Genomic DNA, 22,270 nt, shown 5'->3' on the forward strand with positions numbered 1-22,270 from the left:
GTAATTTCCTAATTATGAGAAGCCAAACCATTTGGGGTATATACCTCAGGCAGATGGTACATGAAACAGCCTACACTCCAGATCACTTCAAAAATCATTCAAGGGACTCTTACCGGTCAATGCATTGAGCAGCCAAGCAAGCTGTGGTGAGGATCTCCTTGATATGGGTCAGCCAGTTGGATGCCTCTAGTTTGCTCAGCCAACGATCCATATTATGTGATTGGTCATTGCAAGCCTCCACAAGCTTGATAAGGCTCTCTTGAAGAATATTGTACCTGTGGGGAGGAGGGAACACAAAAGACTGTTCCTGGAAAGTCTATTGATGGTAGTATTATTATATTGGAAATGCTTTCTGTTGTTCGCACAAATCAGTGGTCAAGCGAATGGACCCATGAATATTAAGCACCAAGGAGCCTTCACTTTGGAAAACTGGCATAGAGTTTAAAATACAGGTATACCTCAGTTAGCGAAGTGGCTGTGTTTATGAGCTTTACTTCTTCAAGTGAAACTTTGGTAACAGAGGCAGAAATAACATGGAAAGAATAGGGTAGGTTCCTACACTACAAAAAGCTTGAAAATATTTCGGCAGACTTTTTATTTGGAATTAAAGATACCCAAAAATGAGATGAAACAAGCTCAGGAAAGCATTGCATGAGTGAAGAGAAACATTTTGAGTCTTCCGGAGACCAAGGCTTCTTCCAAAATACATCCAAGGATGTCCCCCCCCCCCCCTTTTCTAGGAAGAACTGGGATCCAGAGGGGAATTTGAAGAGTTAGAAGCCCTGAAAACACCTAACTAAATCTCTGTCCTTCCTGGTTATAACACCACTGAAATCATTCACCAACTGCTCTCTCTGAGCTGCAAAACTGATAGTAGAAAGAGACTGGAAAAAGAGACCTTACATTTGTAAGTACATTGTGATCTACACCACCCATTTGTTTGCTACCTCTGCACAACACTATCTTATCTGCACACTGAAAGCGAACAGAAAAGAAAAAGGGCATGTTTGTGTTGCTTTCTGCCCAGACTGGCAGGACAAGAACTAGAGATAAGCACAAGCTGGATAACATGCTGGCACAGGCTAAAAAGAATTATTGGCCATACATGAACCAGAAATGTCAGTTTGAACTGTGAGGTTCCCAAATGGTGGCATGTAACTGAACCACCAGCATTACCCAGGAAGAAACCCCAACTTGTAACCTGGCCTCCACCCAGGTACACAATGGCTATGGCAGAAGGATTCTGGCAGCTGCAGCCCAAATAAGCAACTTCCCCATCCTTTGGTTGCAGTCATATACTGCTTTTCTTTGCTCCCTGGGGACACAACTGGAGTTTTAGTGCTGTTTACTTTTGCAACTATTTACAAATACATGTGTAATACCCAAAAGTAGATCCCAGCAAGCCAGACTGGGAGTTCTCATGGGTTCTCTCCCTGAAAACTCAACAGGTAGATCATAAAAGCTAAAGGGTGCATCAGGAGGAGGAGAGGAAGAAGTGATATGCAGGCATGTTTTGGAAACTGGAAGGATATGCAATCCTTTATTTCTTACATGCACTCTGAGCTTAGTCACAGCATGGGTAGGACTAGAGTAAAAGTCTTCATTTTAAAAGGTGAGGTTTGGAGAAAGATCTGCCCCCATACAAACCTGCCAGAACTCTAAGATCTTCAGGAGAAGTCTTTCTGTTGGCCCCACAACTATCACAGGCTCACTTGGTAAGGACATGAGAGAAAGAGCCTTCTCAGTAGCTGCTCTTACCTTTTGGAACGCCTTCTCATGAGAGGCTCCCTCCCGCTCTTCTTTTGCCAGCAGGCAAAACCTTTTCTTTTCAAGCAGGCTATTAATATGTAATTGCACCCATGGAGACTTCTTATTGAAGTGTGTACTTTTGTATGTTTTTAATGGTTATATATTTTAAAGTTAGCATGTTTGTAAAAAAATTGTATATTTTTGTTTTAGTTGATGTTTATAATTCTGTTTTTAAAGTTGTACTGTTTTGGGGTATCTTTTGTGAGCTGCCTTGGGTCCAGTTTGGGAGAAAGGCATATTAAATAAATAAATTTGTCTGATGGAATTAAAGAAATGCGTAGACTGAATTTCAACATGCAAAAGACCCCTTTTGCTGATCTGCAAAGGCATTATAATTTGGATTCTATAAACTACTGCATTAAGTTGACAGCTGAGTTCACGGTCATGCCACATGTGTGTGAAACTGGATCATCTCAACAACTGCAGATTTTACTTTAAAGTAGCAACATGTCACTTGACTTCAAAGTATCAAAGTAATCATACTGAGCAGAATTTCTAGTGGAGAGAAGGCATGGCATGACAAGGAACAGTATACCGTATTTTCCGGCATATAAGACAACGGGGCGTATAAGGAGACCCCCAATTTTTCCAGTTAAAATTTAGAGTTTGGGATATACTCGCCGTATAAGACTACCCCTCTTCCAACACACACCAAATAATAATTTTAAAAATGTAAGATTTGATTTCAATATGGTAATTTTCATTCAAATGCTTATGACATGCAGGTACTTAGCAGGAAAACTTGTTGTATACAAAGCCTGGTTAGATTGGTCAGCTCTCCCTGCCTGCCCAGCCCTCCCTGTCTCCAAGACTATCAGAGCAGTAGTGCAAACACGGCTCTTTTTCCATACCTCAGGCGTCCCGGACGCCTGCAGCTTGCTCTGCCCTTTGCTTACACCTTCCCGGTGAGACACCCCTCACCTTGTCATCAGGACCACGTTAAGTCATTTCTTTCCACGAATCCTAGTGAGTGGGTTTTCTTTTACCATACTTGTACAGCACCGCCCTTGCTGCTTTCATATGGTCGCTGCATACGGTGGGGATGCAGCTGTGGCCGTTTTTTAACTCCCCCACCATATGTGGCGACTGCAGATTCTCCCAGTCTGGCTTGGAAGTTTCAGCACCTGCCCTATAAGACAACACCCGGCGTAGATTTTCCTGGGTTAAAAAGTAGTCTTATATGCCAGAAAATACAGTATACAGTATGTAGGCATAAGCAAATTCATCTATACAATCACAAAACTCAGTTTTTTAAGGGGAGTGGTGGGCAAATTTGGAGGATCAATGGGCCATTTGTGTTTTCCACTAGAATTTGGTGAAATATCTGTTCTTGTTTTGTGCCTTCAAGTCATTTCCAATTTATGATGACCCTAAGGCAAACTGTTACAACTGCTCCAGACAATACAAGAATGTGGAGGAACCACAATGGACTTTTGCATTTATGATTCTATGGCAGCTGAAATAGTGGCACCAAACAGCCTAGATAAATAGACAGACATTTGTTGTTTGTTGTTGTTGTGTGCCTTCAGGTTATTTCTGACTTATGGCAACCCTAAGGTGAACCAATTATTATTATTATTATTTTGCAAGATTTATTCAGAAGAGGTTTGCTTTCCTCTGAGACTGACAGAGTGCGACTTGCCCAAGATTACCCAGTGGGTTTCCATGGCTGATCAAGGATTGGAACTCTGGTCTCCAGAGTCATAGTCCAATGCTCAAATCACAACACCAAGCTGACTTCTCTTGGTGGGTCGTATCTGCCCAGTTTTCAAAAAATTACTGGAGGATCAACTATGATTTTTAAAAAGAAAGGCTATTTTCAACAGGCCTGATCTTCAAAGCTTTTTACTCCACAAACCTCCAGTCCCTCAACTTCCTGACCTAAGACTTCACAGGAATAGCCTAGGAATTGTGTAGAGATACCTGACAGCAAATCACATATTATTCCTTGACTCACCTCTCAATGGTCTTGTGAATCCTGCGCCACTGGGGATAATGCACTTCCTGCTCGAAGCCTCCACCTCTAGCACGGGCTTGCTGGGCTACATTCAGGGCCCGCGTGTCAATGATGTAGCCACGCTTGCCCGCCCTCAGCGTGGCATTAATCAGCTTCTCGTCCTCTTTGCAACGCCTCCCATTGGTCCCTGTAAGAGGTTGGCTACTACGCATCATTACCTGGAAGGGCCAAAAGGAATCCACTTAAGAGCCATAGCTTGGTTGCCTATTCAGTGGTTTTAAGATGTCGGTGACATGAATCAAACCACAGTGCCATCCATCATGCAGCAAAGGTTAAAAACCAGCAAAAACCAGCCCAGCAAAGGAAAGCCTTTCAGGTAACTTGCTAAGCCACCCATCAGGTATTAGTATGAAAAAGCAGCCTAAATCTGAAAGAAGCCTTGAACAGTTGGTTGTCATACTCTGGCTACAATTCTGTGTCTCAGGTTAGAACAACAGGTCTACCTGGTACATCTTTTCAAAGTGAGTAGAGCAGGAGCAGTGTGACATATATAATAATGGACCGATGAGAACCTCTGGTGGGTCCGGGAGCCCATTTTCTGCTCTGGGATTGCCCAGGGACCATGTGGATGATCAATGTAATAAAAAAACCAACCCCCCCCCCCCCCAAAAAAAAAAAAAAACCAGAAGTGGGTGAAATTCAGAAACATAGCTGTGTTAGTCTGGAATATCAGTATGCAAAGGGTCTTGTAGCACCTCTGAAACTAACTGTGTGAAAGAAGTTGTAACATAAGCTGCATCAGAGGAAGTAGACCAAAATCTATGAAAGCTAATGCTACAATTTCTTTTGCTGAATTAATCTCATAGGTGCTACAAGATCCCTGTGAGTACAGAGGTGGGTGAAAGTTGACTTCAGTTTTTTGTTTTTTTGTTTTTGGGGGGTGGGGACATGGTGTGTTTAATGTTAAACTGTGCAAGTGGGTCCTGCAATCTATTCAAAAGGTGACTGAAAACTTGTGGAGATTTTGAAGAGAGGCAAAAAAGGGACAATTGGGGAGACTGGCAGAGTCAAGGGCCTTAAAAAAAAGTATTGAAAGCCACAGTTTTCTCATCCTTGTAATAATGCAATCATTCAATATTAGGGTATCAGAAGAGAAATTACTATGGATGTCTAAGTTGCAATCCTAGATTTCAAGTCTGAACTGCATTTAGCACACTTTGTTTTCATAGAATCACAGAGCTGGCAGACCTCATGGGCCATCCAGTCCAATCCCCTGACATGTAGGGATTCTCATTCAAAGCATCCCCAACAGATGGCCATTCAGCCTCTGTTTAAAGAACTCCGAAGGAGACTCCGCCACTTTCCAAAGGAGTGTGTTCCACTGTTGAACAGCTCTTACTGTCAGAAAGTTCTTCCTAATGTTAAGGTGAAATCAAGCATGGTAGACTAAGCTTGAGCACAAAGATGCCACAATGAGACTTGATTTGTACTGCTGTAACATAATTCTTGCTTGAATTCAGTTCCAAGACAACCTCACAAATACCCGCAGAAGGTCAAACATGCATTCTCCCAAAGGACCCCTGCTTGATGCTCTACTGGAACCCACAGAACTCTCTATAGGGATTCACAGAATCACCAAATGATAAATTCGAAGATGTTCCTTAGGCCACTGAGCCCAACTCCCTATTCCATTGATTGAATTCCATTCAGGAACTCCAGCTACAGCATCCCCAGCAGGTAGGTGTCCAACCTCTTTTTGAAGATGTCTAGAGAAAGAAACCTCACCACCAATAATTGGTTCCACTCTCAAATAGCGCTTACTGTCAAGAGGTTCTTGGCATTTTAAAGATGCCTTCCCAGTCAAGACTCTTCTAGAGGACTTGCAGCCTTTTAATATTATGACCAGAGGACTAAGAGATGCCTCCTCATGATCTGAATGTGACCTTGATGTGCAATTGTACTACAAAGGCAGAATCTATACTACTCTTTCTCTTTCAACACTGAAAAAGTAGTGATATTTTAAATGCAAAAAAGGGGGACAGCTGGCTACTCATAAGGATGAGAAGGAGAGATTCTCCACTGGGGCATCCTACATGTGGAATGCCCTCTCTTTGGAGGTACAATTGATGCTGATGATGGCTTCTTTACAGAGCTGGATTAAAACAAGGCCAAAGAAGCTAGTCCAAATCTGTACAGGTTGTTTAAATGCTTTGATTTAATTTAATTGGTAAATTGTTTAATGTTTTATTAAAATACTTAATTTTAGAGTTGAAACAAAAATCCACCAAACAGTGATACCTTTATCGGCCAACCAAAATGCACAATATACATGTTGCCAGATTTTAAAGCTTCACTGGCTTCTTCATCAGGCAAGGTGTTACAAACCAAACAGGATGGGGAAAAACTGAAGATGTTAGTCAAAGGCCTGCATTTTGCTGTTTCTGTTATTAGTTAAGATGGTATGGGGAGCATCTCTTGCAGGCTGCCCCCCTCCTTCTGGCCACGGAACAGTTTCCCGGAAGAGATCTGTCTTACTACCTCCTTGGAGGCCTTTAAGAGGGCAGTTAAGACAGATCTCTTCTGGCGAGCATACCCACCTGATCTTGTATAAAACACATGGATAAATCTCTATGATCAGGATTGGAATACCTTTTTCCCACTGTCGCTTTTGATACTCTGTGTTAATTGTTAAATGCTTATGTATTTTATCGCTGTGTTTTGCATCTGTACTTTTATACTAGGATGTAATCCCGCTTCGTTCCACCTGGGAGAGGTGGGAAAATACAAATAATTTATTATTATTATTTATTATTATTATAATGTGGCAATTGGGAAATTTTCAAAGTCCAGGAAATTTAACAACCATTTGTATCTCAACAAAGACTCTTCTTTTGCAGTCCAATACATCTCTATCTTTATGAGGTCACAGGTCTCTTTGTAGCCAGAGGACAATGGATTTCTCAAGAAGTCTCCATGTTTTTGCATCAGAAATATATTAAATTAGATGGTATTGAGGTAAAACATGCCAATCCAGTTACCTTGCCTGATGAAGAAGCCAGTGAAGCTCTGAAAGCTTGCAACATGTATACTGTGCATTTTGGTTCGTCAATAAAGGTATCACTGTTTGGTGGATTTTTGTTTGAATTGCTAAATGGCCAGCACAGCCACCACTGGATGTTTTCTTAATTTTAGAGTGTTTAACTTTTCCTTGTCATTTTCAATTAAATTGTTCTAAATTGTTTAAATTGTTTTTATATGCATGCTACTCTAAGATCCTGCAATATAAGGCACGCCAGCGTGTGTGTGTGTGTGTGTGTGTGTGTGTGTGTGTGTGTGTATTTCCCCCATCTCCATAGGCATTATCACCATGAGCAGCATTTCATTAATATTGTTCTCACATATTTAGGTTTCCAAGTGGGTTTAACCAAGTTCCTCTCCACTTTCCACCCTGAGGCACCTGCCATCTCCAGCCCGCCCCCCCCCCCCAATCCTTTTTGGTCATGGCACCCAAGAGCTGCAATGAAAAATATGTACGGTTTTAATATCTGGGTTGTACCTAGGAAACCACCATGTACTTTTCCCAATCCAAGTGCCCAACTTACCATCCCATTTTTCTTGTGGTAATAGCTGAGGACTGGGAAGCGTCCACCATGGCGAAATGTGGCAACTTTGCATAGAGATTCATCATCAATCGACTTAGGGACGGTGACTATGGGTGGGTAAGATGGGCAGACAGAGAAATCTTTGTTGATGTAACTCAACCGCCATTCATTTGTCTAAAGGGGAAAAGACAAGTTGAGGATTATTAACAATAATGGATAATGTTTCCTAGGGAATAGGGGAAGTCTAAAATAATAAATTACTGGAACTTTAATCCATCAACTTTTAGGAGCAGATGTCCCTATGAACACAGGACATTTATGCTGCTAGCAGAAGCCTCTTTTCAACATGGTTTTCTAGACTTTTATGACTGTGAAAACATCCATCTATTTGAAGAATAGAGTCATAGAGTTGGAAGTGAACACAAGGTCTCTTCCAAACACCTGCCATATTAGAAAACACAACTAAAGCCCCCCCTGAGAAATGGCCATCCAAACTCTGTTTAAATACATCTAAAAAAGGGAGTCTACCATCCTCCAAGGCACTCTTCCACTGTTGAAAGCTCTTATACTCAATACATTCTTCCTAAAATTTAGGTGGAATCTCTTTTCTTGTAACTTGAATTCATTGGTTCATATCCTAGCCTCTGGAGCAGCAGAAAACAAGTTCACTCCAGCCTCTAAATGACATCCTTCAGATACAGGCTAAGCATAGCCTGCCAATATGTGTCCTTCCCCCTCTTTCAACTCTATGGCACAACTTAAGCCACATATACAGTTCTGGAGAGCATACATGGCAGTTTGAGAGTTGGACTATGACTCTGGAGACTAGGATTCAAATTCCTCTCATCAACCATGGAAACTTATTGGGTGACTTTGGGCAAGTCACATTCTCTCAACTTCAGAGAAAGATCAAGCTAACCCCCTCTGAACAAATTTTGCCAAGAAAACCCCATGACAGGTTCACCCTAAGTCAGAAACATGAAGGCACACAAAACACAATAACAATACATTTAAAAAAATTAATTAAAAGCATAAATTCACACACAATGTCCACCTTTATTATGTAGTCGTGCAAAGTAGAAGTGTGGCATACTGAAAATCTCAGCAGTGATTAAACTACTGCCATCTTATAAAAAAAAGACTCAAATACGGAGCTCAAAAGGAGGAGATTTGTGTAGGACTTACGACTGAACTGAGAAGCTCAAATTCGCGCTCCGGCAAGAAGGAATGCCATCCATCTTCCACGACTTCAAACATTGGCCGATAAAAGAAAGGATACATCAGGGTGATGGAATCCAAGGTAGACAGTGCCTACAGGCAGGGGACAGATGTACAGCCAGTGTCACAATTTGCTGAATGTCCCTTCTCTTAAAAAGGAAACCAGTGAACCTCTGGCTCTACTGCCCACTGCTTCATATTGTCACTCCACAGCTCACAATGCTAAAGGTACCTGTCAAGTATTCCACTTCTGAATACTACACTCCCTTGTAACACTGCAGATGCACACAGTGTAACAATGATACCAGCAAGCCAACATGCATTTTAGGTGTATGGGGAAAAGCAGCCACACCTCAGAGCAGCCCAGCTTTAAACTGGAGACTACTGATAAAAGGAAATGTCACAAAAGAGAGCCAGTGCGGTGTAGTGATTTGAGAACTTAACCAACGATGCATCTGCATTGCAGAAATAATGCAGTTTCACACCACTTTAACTGTTATGACCCAATCCTATGGAATTCTGGGATTTGTAGTTCTGTGAGATATTTAGCCTTCCTTGACAGAGAGCTCTGGTGCAACAACAAACTACAGATCCCATAACACTGAGCCATGGCAGTTAAAGTGGTGTCAAATCACATTATTTCTGCAGTGCAGATACAACCTCAGACTCCAGGAGATTGGGGTTTGAATCCCCCCTCAGCCAAGGAAACAAAAAGGGTGACCTTGGGCAAGTCACTCTCTCCCAGCCTTAGAGAAAAGCAATGCAAATCTTCTCTGAAGCAATCTTGCCAAGAAAACCCTACTGGGGGCGCCATAAGTCAGCTAGTTTGAAGGCACATAGCAGCAAATTACACCACAAATGCTGAGAGATTCCTTTCCTCTCCTCTTGCTGTGCAGCATGGGAGTTTGCTTTGTTAGACCATCCCCTCTTGCCTAATATGGCTTGTCAGCATCATCATTCTGGAGACTTAAAAACATGCCATAGCAGCACAGCCAATGGCTGTACAATGAGGGAAAGTGACATTTTCAGCATATGAGGCATGATCCCTCCTTCTATAGGGGAACTTATATCTATGCCTAGGGAACAAAATGTGCTCTGCATGTAATTTAAGGCAACACAACTTGCAGTTCAGGGGCCACTTGCGGTCTCCTAAAACCTTAAATATCCCAATATCTTGACCCATTTCAAACCGGGTTCCGGGCGGGCTATGGAGTTGAGACTGCCATGGTCGCCCTGGTCGATGATCTCCGTCTGGGCATGGACAGGGGTAGCGTGTCCCTGTTAGTGCTCTTGGACATCTCACCGGCTTTCGATACCATTGACCATGGTATCCTTCTGGAACGCCTGAGAGAGCTGGGAATCGGAGGCACTGCACTTCAGTGGTTCCGTTCCTACCTCTCGGGCAGATTCCAGATGGTGCAGCTGGGGGACGAGTGCTCCGACAAGAGGGCGCTTACATCTGGTGTCCCTCAGGGAGCTATTCTGTCCCCCATGCTATTTAACATTTACATGAAACCGCTGGGAGAGATCATCTGGAGGCATGGGGCGCGGGGTTATCAGTACGCTGATGACACCCAAATAGTCTTCTCTGTGTCTCCGACTGATGCAGCGACCAGGGATGGCATCTCTCCTCTTGATGCCTGTCTAGACTCGGTAATGGGCTGGATGAGGGAAAACAGACTCAGACTGAATCCAGAGAAAACGGAAGTGCTCGTGATAGGTTCCCCCGGTCCGGGATTGGAGGTTTGTCCACCTGTCCTGAATGGGGTCACGCTCCCCTTGAAGGACTCTGTTCGTAGTCTGGGGGTGCTCCTGGACTCGTCGCTCCACCTTACATCTCAGGTGGATGCGACGGTCAGGGGCACCTGTTTTCAACTTCGGTTGATACGCCAGCTGCGACCCTTCCTGGCCCGGAGGGACCTTGAAACGGTGGTACACGCTCTGGTAACCTCTCGCTTAGATTTCTGTAATGCGCTCTACATGGGGCAACCCTTGTACCATACCCGGAAGCTACAGTTGGTTCAAAATATGGCAGCTAGAGTGGTCACTGGATCTTCCAGGGCCACCCATATAACACCGGTACTAAAAGATCTCCACTGTCTGCCCATTCGCTTCCGAGCGCAATACAAGGTGTTGGTTATCACCTATAAAGCCCTAAATGGCTTGGGCCCAGGGTACTTGGAGAACCGCCTCTCCCCATATAATCCGCCCCGCACACTCAGATCGGCTGGGAAGCATTTGCTGACAGTCCCAGATTCTAAATACGCCACAACATTGCGTAGAGCCTACTCCATCTCGGCTCCTTTGCTCTGGAACGCACTTCCCAGTGAGCTCCGCTCGGCCACCTCCCTTGAGCGGTTCAGGAAGGAATTAAAAACCTTCCTGTTCCAAACAGCTTTCCCCTAACTTTCTCCCTTTGTAGCCTCCTTCCTCCCCCGCACCGTTATTATTTTGTTGTAAGCATCTTATGCTAGTTGGATATTGCTTGTGATTTTAATGTATAATTGTTGTTTTTGTGGATTGTATTTTTATTCTGTACTGTTATTGTTGTAACCCGCCTTGATCTACGGAAAGGCAGGCTATAAATAAATATTTTATTTATTTATTATTTAATAATAATAATAATAATTTGTATTTGTATTAACATTGACATTATTATTAATTCAATAAAATTGCTAAAACATCTAGAACATCTAAAACATTTAGAAAACATACATCATAACCAGAAGTGAAACGTTTTATCTTAAAGATTTCCTATAAGAGGTTGGATAAATAGACCCACCGGAAGAGATTCGTCTTAAGTGCCTTCTTAAAGGCACCTAAGGTGGTGATAAGACAGATCTCTTCCGGTAGGCTGTTCCATAGTTTGGGGGCTGCGGCCATAAACAATTGATGGGAAGTTGACATTAACCTGGGCTTATGGAATTCTAATAAATTCTTCCCAGATGTTTTGAGAGTGCGGGTGGATTGTGTAGGGAAGGCGTTCCCTCAAGTAACTTGGGCCCAAGCCATGAAGGGCTTTAAAGGTAATAACCAACACTTTGTACTGTGCCCAGAAGCTAATCAAAAGCCAGTGAAGAGTTTTTGGCACAGGTGTTATATGGGCCAACCTAGGTGTTCTGGTGACCAATCTGGCTGCCGCGTTTTGAACCAATTGAAGCTCCTGAACTTGGTACAGAGGAAGCCCCATGTAGAGCGCATTAAAGAAATCTTGACAACAGATTACCAATGCAAGTACTACTGCTTCAAGGTCCTTTTGGTCCAGGTAGGGACGCAGTTGGCACATCAACCGAACTTGGTACCAAGCACTCTTGGCCATCACATCTTTATGAGATGACAGCTCATGAATGAATCCAGGAGTACTCCCAAACTGCAAACTTCGTCCTTTAGGGGAAGTGTGACCCCCATCCAGGACTAGTTGACAAAACTCCTTCCCCAGACTTGGAGTACTTATCCCAAGTTCTGTTCCTCCGTTTTCTCTGGATTCAGCTTGAGTTTGTTTTCCCTCATCCAACCCATTACCGACCTAAGGCAGGCATCCAGAGGAGACATGCCATTCTTAAGTCACTGCAGCAGTCGGAGACATAGAGAAATAAATTTGGGTGTCATCAGAATACTGATAACACCGCGCCCCATGTCTCTTGATGCTCTCTCCCAGTAGCTTCATGTAAATGTTAAACAGCATTGGGGACAGAATCGCACCTTGAGGGATGCCCGATTTGAGCTCCCTCTTGGACGAATAACTGTCCCCAAGCGACACCATCTGGAATCTGCCCGAGAGGTAGGACCTGAACCACTGCAACACAGTGCCCCTGATACCTAACTCTGTCAGGCGTTCCAGAAGGATACCATGGTCAATGGTATTAAAGGCCTCATGGGTATCCTTATTATTCCCATTATCAAAATGCCTTGTCTTCATTTCACAGGGATGGTTTTTTCCTTGCTGATGCTAACATGGAAGAAGGAACAATCTGTCTCAAGACTGTTTAATAGATGGATAGATAAATAGATAGATAGATAGAGACAGACAAACAGGCAGACAGGACCTCTATCCCACCTTTCTCCTAAAATAGGATCCAAGGGGACTTACAATAGTTTAAAAAACAGAAACATTTGAAACAGTGATTATAAAAGTTAAAAGATATTTGTGGAGTCAAAGGCTTTCATGGCCGGCGTCCATAATTTTTTGTGGGTTTTTCAGGCTATGTGGCCATGTTCTAGAAGAGTTTTTTTCCTGACATTTCGCCAGCATCTGTGGCTGGCGTCTTCCAGGCAAGCATTCTCTTAAGATGCCAGCCACAGATGCTGGTGAAACGTCAGGAAGAAACTCATCTAGAACATGGCCACACAGCCCAAAACCCCCACAAAAAACTATAAAAGATATTTGGTTATTAGTATTACTAAAAACATGGTTAGAACAGTTAAAACCATTTTAATCATATTGACAACAGTTTCATTAAAAGATTAATGTTTTTTTTTAAAATTATGTTGGTAGAAAGGATGAAGAAAATGCTCTCCACTCTCTTCCAGATGGGAAAAATGCTATTTGCATGCACGTAATGTGGGAGAGTATGTCCCACCTTGAAGATCACATATGGCCCATGGGGCTGGGAATATCGCACATACCTGATTTAAGTGTTAATAAACAAAACAGCCAACACTGAGCCCCATAATATTTATTTCACATATAAAGAACAGCATTTTTTCTTGATTTTTGGAGTGTGAATGTTCCCTTAACACATTACCCATCCTAGAAATAACTGAACATTCTTGTGAGGTGGGCAACAACGTAGCCCCAATCTCTATCAGATTATCATCACAGAAAAGTTCAAGGTTTTAACTGAATTGCCTCCAGATTATGCATATCACCTTGTTCATTCCCATTTGTGTTAAGCACAAAGACCACAAAAGTAGTAGTTACTTTTCTGTAATATTACACCCACTTGACTATGCCAATTAGTACTGGGAATGGGCAGTCTAGAAAAGTAATGTTTCCAATGTCTGAGCCTTACCTCAATAGAGCTAGCTATGTTCAAGGACTCCTCCATGCCAGGGATATCCAGTTGAATTATCCGTAGGTCTTTGCATTTGATGATGATAGTGCCCAAGGAGCCAATGAAACTGCAATGATACAAAGAGAAAAGTGTTTTAACAAGAATGATGTGAAGAAGCTCTGGAAGCCTTCAAACACGTCCAGTTACACTTTGCAGAAGGCTAGCATAACGCAACATACATAGAATCATAGAGTTAGAAAAGACCACAAGGGCCATTCACTTCAATCCCATTCTGTCATGCATGAACACACAGTCAAAGCACCTCTGACAGATGATCATCCCACCTCTGTTTAAAAATCCCTAAGGAAGGAGGGAAAGGGCTCAGAAACTTCAAGTTGGGCTTGTAGTTCATAGAGCATGTATCACAGCAAAGTAGTCTAGTTGCAAAAGCATTGTGGCAGGACATGTCCCAGGCTCTCTGGAAAATAAACTGCTAATGGAGCACCTTGGAGGTCTTCAAGCCTCTCATCTTTATTTTTTGCATCATTGCCATTTCTGCAATTAGCAGAGATCGCATCCATAGCCACTGCAAGACAAATTCATACCATGAGGATGGATGCACCCTGTTAGCAAGACATTTTCTTCAGGGAAAGATGAGAAACTGGTTTTGCTTTGCCCAATCCCTTTCTGTTAGAAATGTACCATCTGGACATGGGATAACCTCTGACCTTGAGAGAGTAGATCCAGAGAGCAGCTGTCATGCTGAGTTAGATCTGGCGAGGAAAATTTGCAGGATCTTTCCTTTTGCTTGTTCAATTTCCTCCACTAGGCTCACTCACAAACATTTGAAGCAGGTGTGGTTCCTCACCCACCTCTTTCATCTGAAGGACTGAGTGCTCCTTACCATTTTGTAAGCTGGTGTTCCAACTGTCAACTTTCTAATCACAGAACTTTTAAGTTGTGAACAGCAATACTGTCCAACTAGGCAAGCTAATATTGACTCTCCCCAAATGCATCTGAGGAAGTAGACTTAACTCTATGAAAGCTCATGCTGCCAACTTCTTTATTTAGTTAGTCTTAAAGGTGCTACAAGATCTCTATATATACTGATTCTACAAACTAACATGGCTATGTCTTTCCAATTAACACTTCCCTCAAGCCTCCTTGAAGAATCAGAATTCAATAAATTTAAGAAAGAAGAATAAACGTATGGCTTTGCATTATTTTAAGCTACTGTCTTAAGATAATAAATGCAATATATACAGGATTTGACTTTACTTGGAGAGGATAATATATAATAGAGAAATTGCCAAGGCACATTTTTATACATAGAATCATACAGCTGGAAGGGCCAGCCAGTCAATATGATTCTGCCATGCAGAAATACACAACTGAAGCAGTCATGAAAGATGCCCATTTCTATTTAAAGATCTCCAAAGAAGGAGAGTCCATCATCCTCTAAGGGAGTATGTTGCACTATCAAACAGCCCTTACTGTTCTTCCAGATGTTCAGGCAGAATGTCTTCCTCTTGGAAACTGACTGATGTGAGCCCTAACCTCTGGAGCAGCAGAAAAGAAACTCACTCCATTTTCTATATGATACCCATTCACGTACAGTGGATCCTTGTTATACGCTGGGGTTTGGTTCCAAGATCCCCTGTGTATAACAAAATCCGTGTATGCTCTAGTCCCATTAAGTATAATGACATAGCAAAATGGTGTCCCTACTAAAAAATGGAACATCAAGGTAAATTTATACTTTTTTGGAACATTTTCAAACCGTGTATGCTTAAATCCGTGTATAAAAAATCCGTGTATAAGAAGGGCCGACTGTATTCAAATGTTATGTGGCTATCACCTCCCAGTTTTCTCTTCTCTAAGATAAACCTACTCAGCTTCCTAGATTTCCAGAACTTTTACCATACTGGTCACCCTCCTTAGAACAAGGCAATCCGTTGAGGAATCTATACATTTCCCAACAGACATTTTTCACATCCCTTTGACTCCTGTAGCACTTAAGAGTCATCTCTATGGCCAGTGTATATACCCATTTTCATTAACCCTTTTTATTACTAATTTATTATTATTAATAAATAATAGCCCACTTCAAATCAGCAATATATTTACACAAAATATAACATCCAGCCTGTAGAACATTCCATTTATGGAATCCCAAGGTGGCTCAGAAACAACCAAAAAGGCAAATAGATGTGCCTTTATACAGATTTTTCCAGAGCCAGGGATGTCGTGCAGTGACCTTGCTGGCTGGGGGATTCTGGAACCTGTGGTCCACAAAAACAAGTTTTCCAAGCTCTGATACTTTTCTCTGTACCAAGAAGGAAGTCTGCACAATTGGGACTGTTGTGCTGTTTTAGGACAGCAGAACTAAAAGAAGCCTTGTCAAGCAACAGCTTTATATTATTGGGGGGAAATGACTGATCGAAGGATATGATGGAGGAAGGTGCATGAGATCATTGAAGGCACATCATGAGTGCCAACTCTAAACACTGCTTTTCCCAAGTCCCTTTCTGCGTCATAACCATCACAGCTATTATTAGTTCGTTCTGAGTCACAGACACCCAGGATTCAGTTCCAACCACCAGAAATGCACAGAGCAACATAATCCTCAGCCCTACAGAAGCAGTTAGCACTTCCAAGTCTGGACTATGACCAATGAATGTTTAATTTTTTTAAGAGGAGGTTATGATATATTGTGTTGTGTATTGGATGTTTTTATACTGTAAGCCGCTCTGACTGCCTTATGGTAGAAGAGCAGGATATAAATAAAAGTGTTATTATTTATTATTTAACACAAGAAGGCATGTGTCTCCTAAAATGCTGTGGCTGTAATAGGTGTGTGTGTATGTGCCTTCAAGTCACCTGTCAGCTTCTAGCAACCCCATAGATTTCCTGGGATTTTCTTGGGCAAGGAATACCCAGAGGTAGTTTTGCCAGTTCCTTCCTCTGAAATATCACCTACAGCGACTGGTATTTGTTAGTGGTCTCCTATCCAAGTACTTACCAGGGCTGACCTACTTAGCTTCCAAGAACAAATGAGATGTGGCACCGTTAGGGGACATCTTTTTGAAAAAAAACCCCACTAAACTGAGTAAGAAGAGCCTTTTTGTTGTTTAAATTTGGAGATTAAAATGACAGTATTTTTAAATTGCTAACCAACCCTTCAGGGTGAGAGATTCTAAGGCAGCACAAAGTAAAAGTACACTACAATAAAAATGATGCAGTACAAAAGATTATGAAAATGACGAAAGAGAAAAAAAAGTAGTGTTACCAATCTAAAATCCCTAGCACACAGAGTTCTGCTTGGAGCTGAAGAGACAGCAATGTCAGGATACAGTGAGGCTCTTCCAGAGTCTAGGTGCTACCACAGAAAATACCTTTTCCTTTACATAAAGTTCCTAAATAACTGATGATAACAGGAAAAGGGTCTCATATCAAAATGAAGCAGAATCTTTTATCTATCCACTTAATTATGGAAAATGTGACTGATGTATAAACCATACCATCCAATATTTCTGACTAACTTACATGCCCAGTAATTTCAACAGGGTGCCAGTATACTGGATTGCAACTGCTGTAAAGAATTACATATTTCCTCAGCATCATATTTTAGTTCTTGAGTCCAACCAAAGCCGCTTCCTCCTCTCAATAAAATGGGAAACAATTATACTGTCTTACTTTGCAGCCTGCTGATAAGGAAGACTGAGAAATAATACATGGAATACTCTGAATAATTTAACAAATTTATTTAGTCCAAGTTCCCACCTCCTCATATTACCATATATATTTGACTATAGGTCTATCTCACATATGTCAAGGGCAGGTTTTGAGACCAACATTATGGATTTTGATATGGATAAGTTGAGCCTAAAATCTAGGAGTATGTAATAAAGGATCTAAAGGATGAAGCAAAGGAAAACAATGCCAAAGAACTTACAAAATTCCAGCAGGCAAAACTGTTTGTGTTCATAGTAAAGGATGAGAGAATAGAAGGGGGCCTGTGCTTCCACCAGAGGATGGTTCCTTTTTTAAGAGTTAAAGTACAGTACTTATTGACCCATGGATAAGTCAACTTGGGCTTTTGGGTCAATTTTTTGGACTAAAATTTCTTGATTAATATATACAGTATTTTGTTATCAAAACACTGAGGTTCTCCCTGGAGGAGAAAAACATATTCTTGGTTTATATCCAACACCCTTCCACTAAAGTTAAAACATCCTCACCGTTTTTCAATGGAATCGATGTTGGAATGCAAAAGCCAGAGTTCCTCAACATTGTCCTGCCGCCGGGAAGAGAAGATGAGATGATGCCCGGTCAAGCACAGCGTCCCCTCCACTGCTGGATAAAAGGGGCGGTGAAGGACCACATTGTCAGCCCGTGGGGTCTTGATCAGCTCAGCAAACTCCATGGTCAACACCAAAAATGATCAATGTTCCTTGCTGTGTCGAATCCTATCTGCCAGGAAGATGGAACCCAAGATTCTTGGTTGCTGCCACAGAAGACCACAGTCTCCAAGGTTACAGTATTAGTTGAAACTTAACCACCTGGGAAAGGACATTGCGGCAATTTCCAAGTTCTTACTGGATGGAACAAGAAGACAAGATAGACAAATTGTGAATAATTTCTAGTTTAGATGGGACATGTTTTTAAAAAACAATTTTAAGGGAGATTTAAGGAAGGGGAAAGACAACTTACAAGTATGGGGAGAGTGGTATGGAAGGGGAAAACTAAGATGTCAGGAGGACTCAGGAGAGAGAGGTTGGGGTGGGAGTGGAGTGAAGAGATGTCACAATCCAAGGTGTCAAGAAAGGGGTGGTTCTGAGATGTCACAATTGAAGGTCTCTCCAGATGTAGGAAAAGATCAGATATAAGCATGTTAAATGAAAATGAAACAAAGGGTTTGGGAAACTCTTTCTCATAGCAGCAGCTGACCTAGTCAGATACTTCACTCTGCAAAGCAGCAGTGGGGCAGGTGAGACTTATGAGTTCCTATGGGAGCAGGAAGACAACAGCCTGAGCAGAAGAAAGGTCAAGAGAAAACGTAGAGCGATGTGCACTTACACACAGAAGGTCTCTAAAAGTTCAAAAGAGTAACAAGGAAAGTCTGGTACTAATTATATACTACCCGTGTAACTTTTAGTAAACAATACAAATATGTACAGCTCTTATAAGTTGCATATATTTACTACTAATTGAATTTACTCAATATGTTTCAAATATAGTAATATCCTTTTTACAGTTTTATGTAACCAAATAATAATGCCATTTAAACAATAAATTCGGTTTCTAAAGAACATAATCATATAATAATAATAATTTCAAAGCAACCACAATGTAAGGCATACCATCCCTGAAAATTAAAACAACAACCGTTAAGAGATGATATGAGTCCCTAAAAGAGCAGGAAGGGAACAGATAGGGAAGAGGAAAGTCCCTGATTTGGGGTTACTGGGAAGAAACAAAGGTGAGGGTGGGCAGAGAATGGTGCAAGGGGCTTCCCTGCAGTGGGCAATGGCTTTGCTGCCTTCTCCCAGGAACAGGAGCTTGTTTCAGAAAAGGGCAGCAACTTGCTTCTAAAATGATAACAAAAGCATTATAATGGAAAGGAGGCTGCCATAGGATGGGAAGTCAGGGCTTGCCCATGGGGCAGGAATCGGGGGTCAGAGGGGGCTTCAGACCCCAGAGCTTTTGTTTTGGGGGGGGGGGAGAAGTCAAGGTTCTGCAATGGGGCAGGAATGGAGGGGGGGCCTTGGCAGCCTACAGTTTCCATAAGAGCAGGATAGGGAGTGAAGGGGATTGATGCCCACCTTTTGGAGAGAAGGGCTGAATCTCTCAGGTGTCAGAGGGGGCTTTCGGGCCCCTTACTTTCTATAGGGGGAGTTGAGGCTCTCTCATGGGGGCATAACCCATAGTTTCAAAGAGCCTAGGGACAGGGAGGGAAGGGGACCAAGAGGCATCTTTTGGAGAGGAGGAATGAGCCCCTCGGGGCTCAGAGCTTTTGGGGGGTGGAGAAGTCAATCTTCTTCCAAGGGGAGGAATGTGGGGACCTTAGCAGACTACGAACACCCACCTTTTGGAGAAGGGAGATAAGCCCTCTGGGGCCAGAGGGGGCCTTCAGACCCCACAGGGTCCCCATAGAGAAGGGGAACGTCTGGCCCGCCCTCAGCCTGGCTTGAAAGGAGCTGCCAAGGCCCCGCTCTTCTTGGCTTCCCTTCTTCCTCCTCCTTCTCTCTCTGGAGATGAGGGAGACAGGAAGAGCTCCCAATCCGTTCCCCGGATGTTGAGGGGGAAGGAAAACAGCGCCGCACACAACTCCTCCCGAGGGGCGGGGCCAGGGGGCTGACCACTCCCGGGCTCACGTGACCGTCCCCATCGCCAATCAGATTTCACAAAGCGTCCTCTGGGAGATGAGGGCGGAAATTGGGGGGAAAGACAATGGCACCGGCTACTTTTTTTGCCCTTACCGGAAGTGCGTCAGGACAAACGTTTCCGGCCAGAAACGTCTCCCTGTCAAGTGGGTTCCCTTCCGACAGAGGCGGGGGGTTTTATGTCTCGTTTTTCTTGCGTCTGCTTCTGAACAAACCTCCTCTTTGTTTCGCCTCTGGACATCGTCTGGACTTACGCTGCTGTTGTTGCTGTGTGCCTTCAAGTCATTTCCAGCTTGTCTCCTGGGGTTTCCTGGGCAAGACTTGTTCAGAGGAGGCTTGCCGTTGCCTCCCCTGCGGCTGAGAGAGCGTCACCTGCCCAAGGTCTCCCAGGGAGTTTTCTGGATGAGATGGGATTCGAACCCTGGTCTCCACAGGGCAGAGCCACACTGCAGAATTAACGCAGATTGACAGCACCACTTGATCTGCCATGACTCTTATGACACAGGATGCTGGGATTTGCAGTTTGGAGGCACCAGAGCTCTGAACACCACCACTTCTGCCAAACTACAAATCCAGGATGCTGTATCATGAGAGTCATGGCAGATCAAAGCGGTGCTCTCAAGGTGCGTTAATTCTTCAGTGTGGCAACACTCCCAATCCAGCACTTAAGCCATTGACCAGCCGCTCCCTTTTACTTCTAGCAGATTTCCTTTAAAAAGCTATTTCTGTTGTCTTGAGTCGACTGGATTCAGGTTGACTCTATGGATGGGGCTGCTCTGCTTCATTCTGCAACCCACAAAACCCAGAGTGGCCTCCTTCATAGAGTCCATCACCCATCCTCTCTTCCTCCTTCACCTTTCCCAGCATCACTGTCTTTTCCAAGGAGTCCTTCCTTCTCATGAAGTGTCCGAAGGACAACAGCCTCAGTTTGGTCCTCTTGGCTTCTTCCTGGGAGGCTTCAGGATTGATCTGCTCTAGGACCCATTTCTTTGTCCCTTTGGCTGTCCCTGGGGTCCTCAGCACTGTTCCCCAGAACCACCTCTCAATGAACTGATTTCCTTCCCATCTTCTTTCTTTCCACTCCGAATCCCACGCTTGCAGCCATCACCATAAAGGGAAAGTGTTGCTTTTGTCTGGTTGGGAGAGAATCTGGATCCTCCTTAGAGGTAGATTCAATGGGAAATGAGGATACAAAGCAGGGGAATTGTCATGAATAGAGGACCCAAATTTAAAGAGCCAGGACAGCATAATAGTGTAAATTAACTAATGCTTTAAGCTGGAATCCAAGATAGCTGTTTGCCACTAATGGAGTTGTGTCATATCCGAATTGTCCCCAAATCAGCCAACATTTAAGGCTTCCCTCTCCAAGCCTCTTTTGAGCACTTTTAACTACATCAGAGTTCTTTAATAACCGTGGCGCTTTTCCTCCAACTCTCTCCTCTCCAGTATCAATCCCTCTCTCCCAGGAAGCAAGATGTTGTCCTGTTTACCAACCAAGTCTTCTTTCATGAAACCAAAAGGGCCATAAACTGTCCATCTGCCCCCTCTGCATTTCATTCAGATGACAGCCCCCTTTCCAATACGTCCCAAGCATATTCCCCCTCTGTTTCTTGTCTCCATCCCTTCACATTTCTCTCTAGTAAACCACAGCGCTATTTCCCCATATTGAATTACTTCTATTTCACTGTATCAACATATTTCTTGTCACGAGATCCTTAACTGCTGGATATGACAGGAATGTATGGTGTTGGTTTTGGTTGGCTGGGAGGAAGAGTGAGGTGAAGAGACTGACTTTGTAAGCAGCAGCAGCATTATAATTGTAGGGGTCATCATTACCTGCAGGATCTCACTTGCTGCAGAATGATCTCAGGCTGCGTTAAACAGCTGCATTAGATTTGAGATGGGGATAGGGATATAGAGCTCCCTCTTGCTAAACCCCATCAGGGCTTGTATCTACATGTGGGACATCCAAGTCTTTTGTAAGTAAGGATATATTTTGGAGTGCATTTACTAAAATTCTTGCTACTATAATTTATAATTTACAACTTGCTTGTATACACACACACACACACACACATTTTCTTCTAGGTATCATACTGGGTCCAAGAGGACCAACAACTTGCTTACTGCAACTTGATGTCCCAACATATTATATGATATACTTTACAAGGCTGTAATATCAGGTATTTTTGCATAATGTGTTTTTAATTACATGGTCTCTCTTGTTGTTTGTATCTTGCTGATATGTGATCCATACCTATTTTATCTTTAGTTTACCATGACCGCTGATGAAGACTTTCAGTC

General features: G+C 42.9%; 1 protein-coding gene across 2 annotated transcripts in view; it reads right to left on the bottom strand.

Annotated features, from left to right (window-relative positions):
* MTMR9 (myotubularin related protein 9) overlaps positions 1-19,940 on the bottom strand; it is a 36,041-nt gene extending 16,101 nt beyond the window's left edge. The window contains exons 1-7 of one of the 2 annotated variants that reach the window (XM_089528802.1): positions 19,669-19,940; positions 17,822-18,178; positions 13,599-13,707; positions 8,554-8,679; positions 7,369-7,542; positions 3,767-3,984; positions 114-275 (exon numbers count right to left, since the gene is read on the bottom strand). In XM_089528802.1, coding sequence (XP_089384928.1) covers positions 114-275; positions 3,767-3,984; positions 7,369-7,542; positions 8,554-8,679; positions 13,599-13,707; positions 17,822-18,006 — 974 coding nt within the window. In that variant the 5' untranslated portion in view covers positions 18,007-18,178; positions 19,669-19,940. Of the gene's footprint in view, positions 1-113; positions 276-3,766; positions 3,985-7,368; positions 7,543-8,553; positions 8,680-13,598; positions 13,708-17,821; positions 18,179-19,405; positions 19,457-19,668 lie in introns of those variants that run through there. The other variant, XM_089528803.1, reaches the window with a different exon arrangement.
* Between the last annotated feature and the right edge of the window lie 2,330 nt (positions 19,941-22,270).

The sequence above is a fragment of the Sceloporus occidentalis genome, unplaced genomic scaffold, assembly GCF_023333645.1.
Source record: "Sceloporus occidentalis isolate IW3139 unplaced genomic scaffold, rSceOcc1.0.p SCAF_6, whole genome shotgun sequence".
Classification (NCBI taxonomy): domain Eukaryota; kingdom Metazoa; phylum Chordata; class Lepidosauria; order Squamata; family Phrynosomatidae; genus Sceloporus; species Sceloporus occidentalis.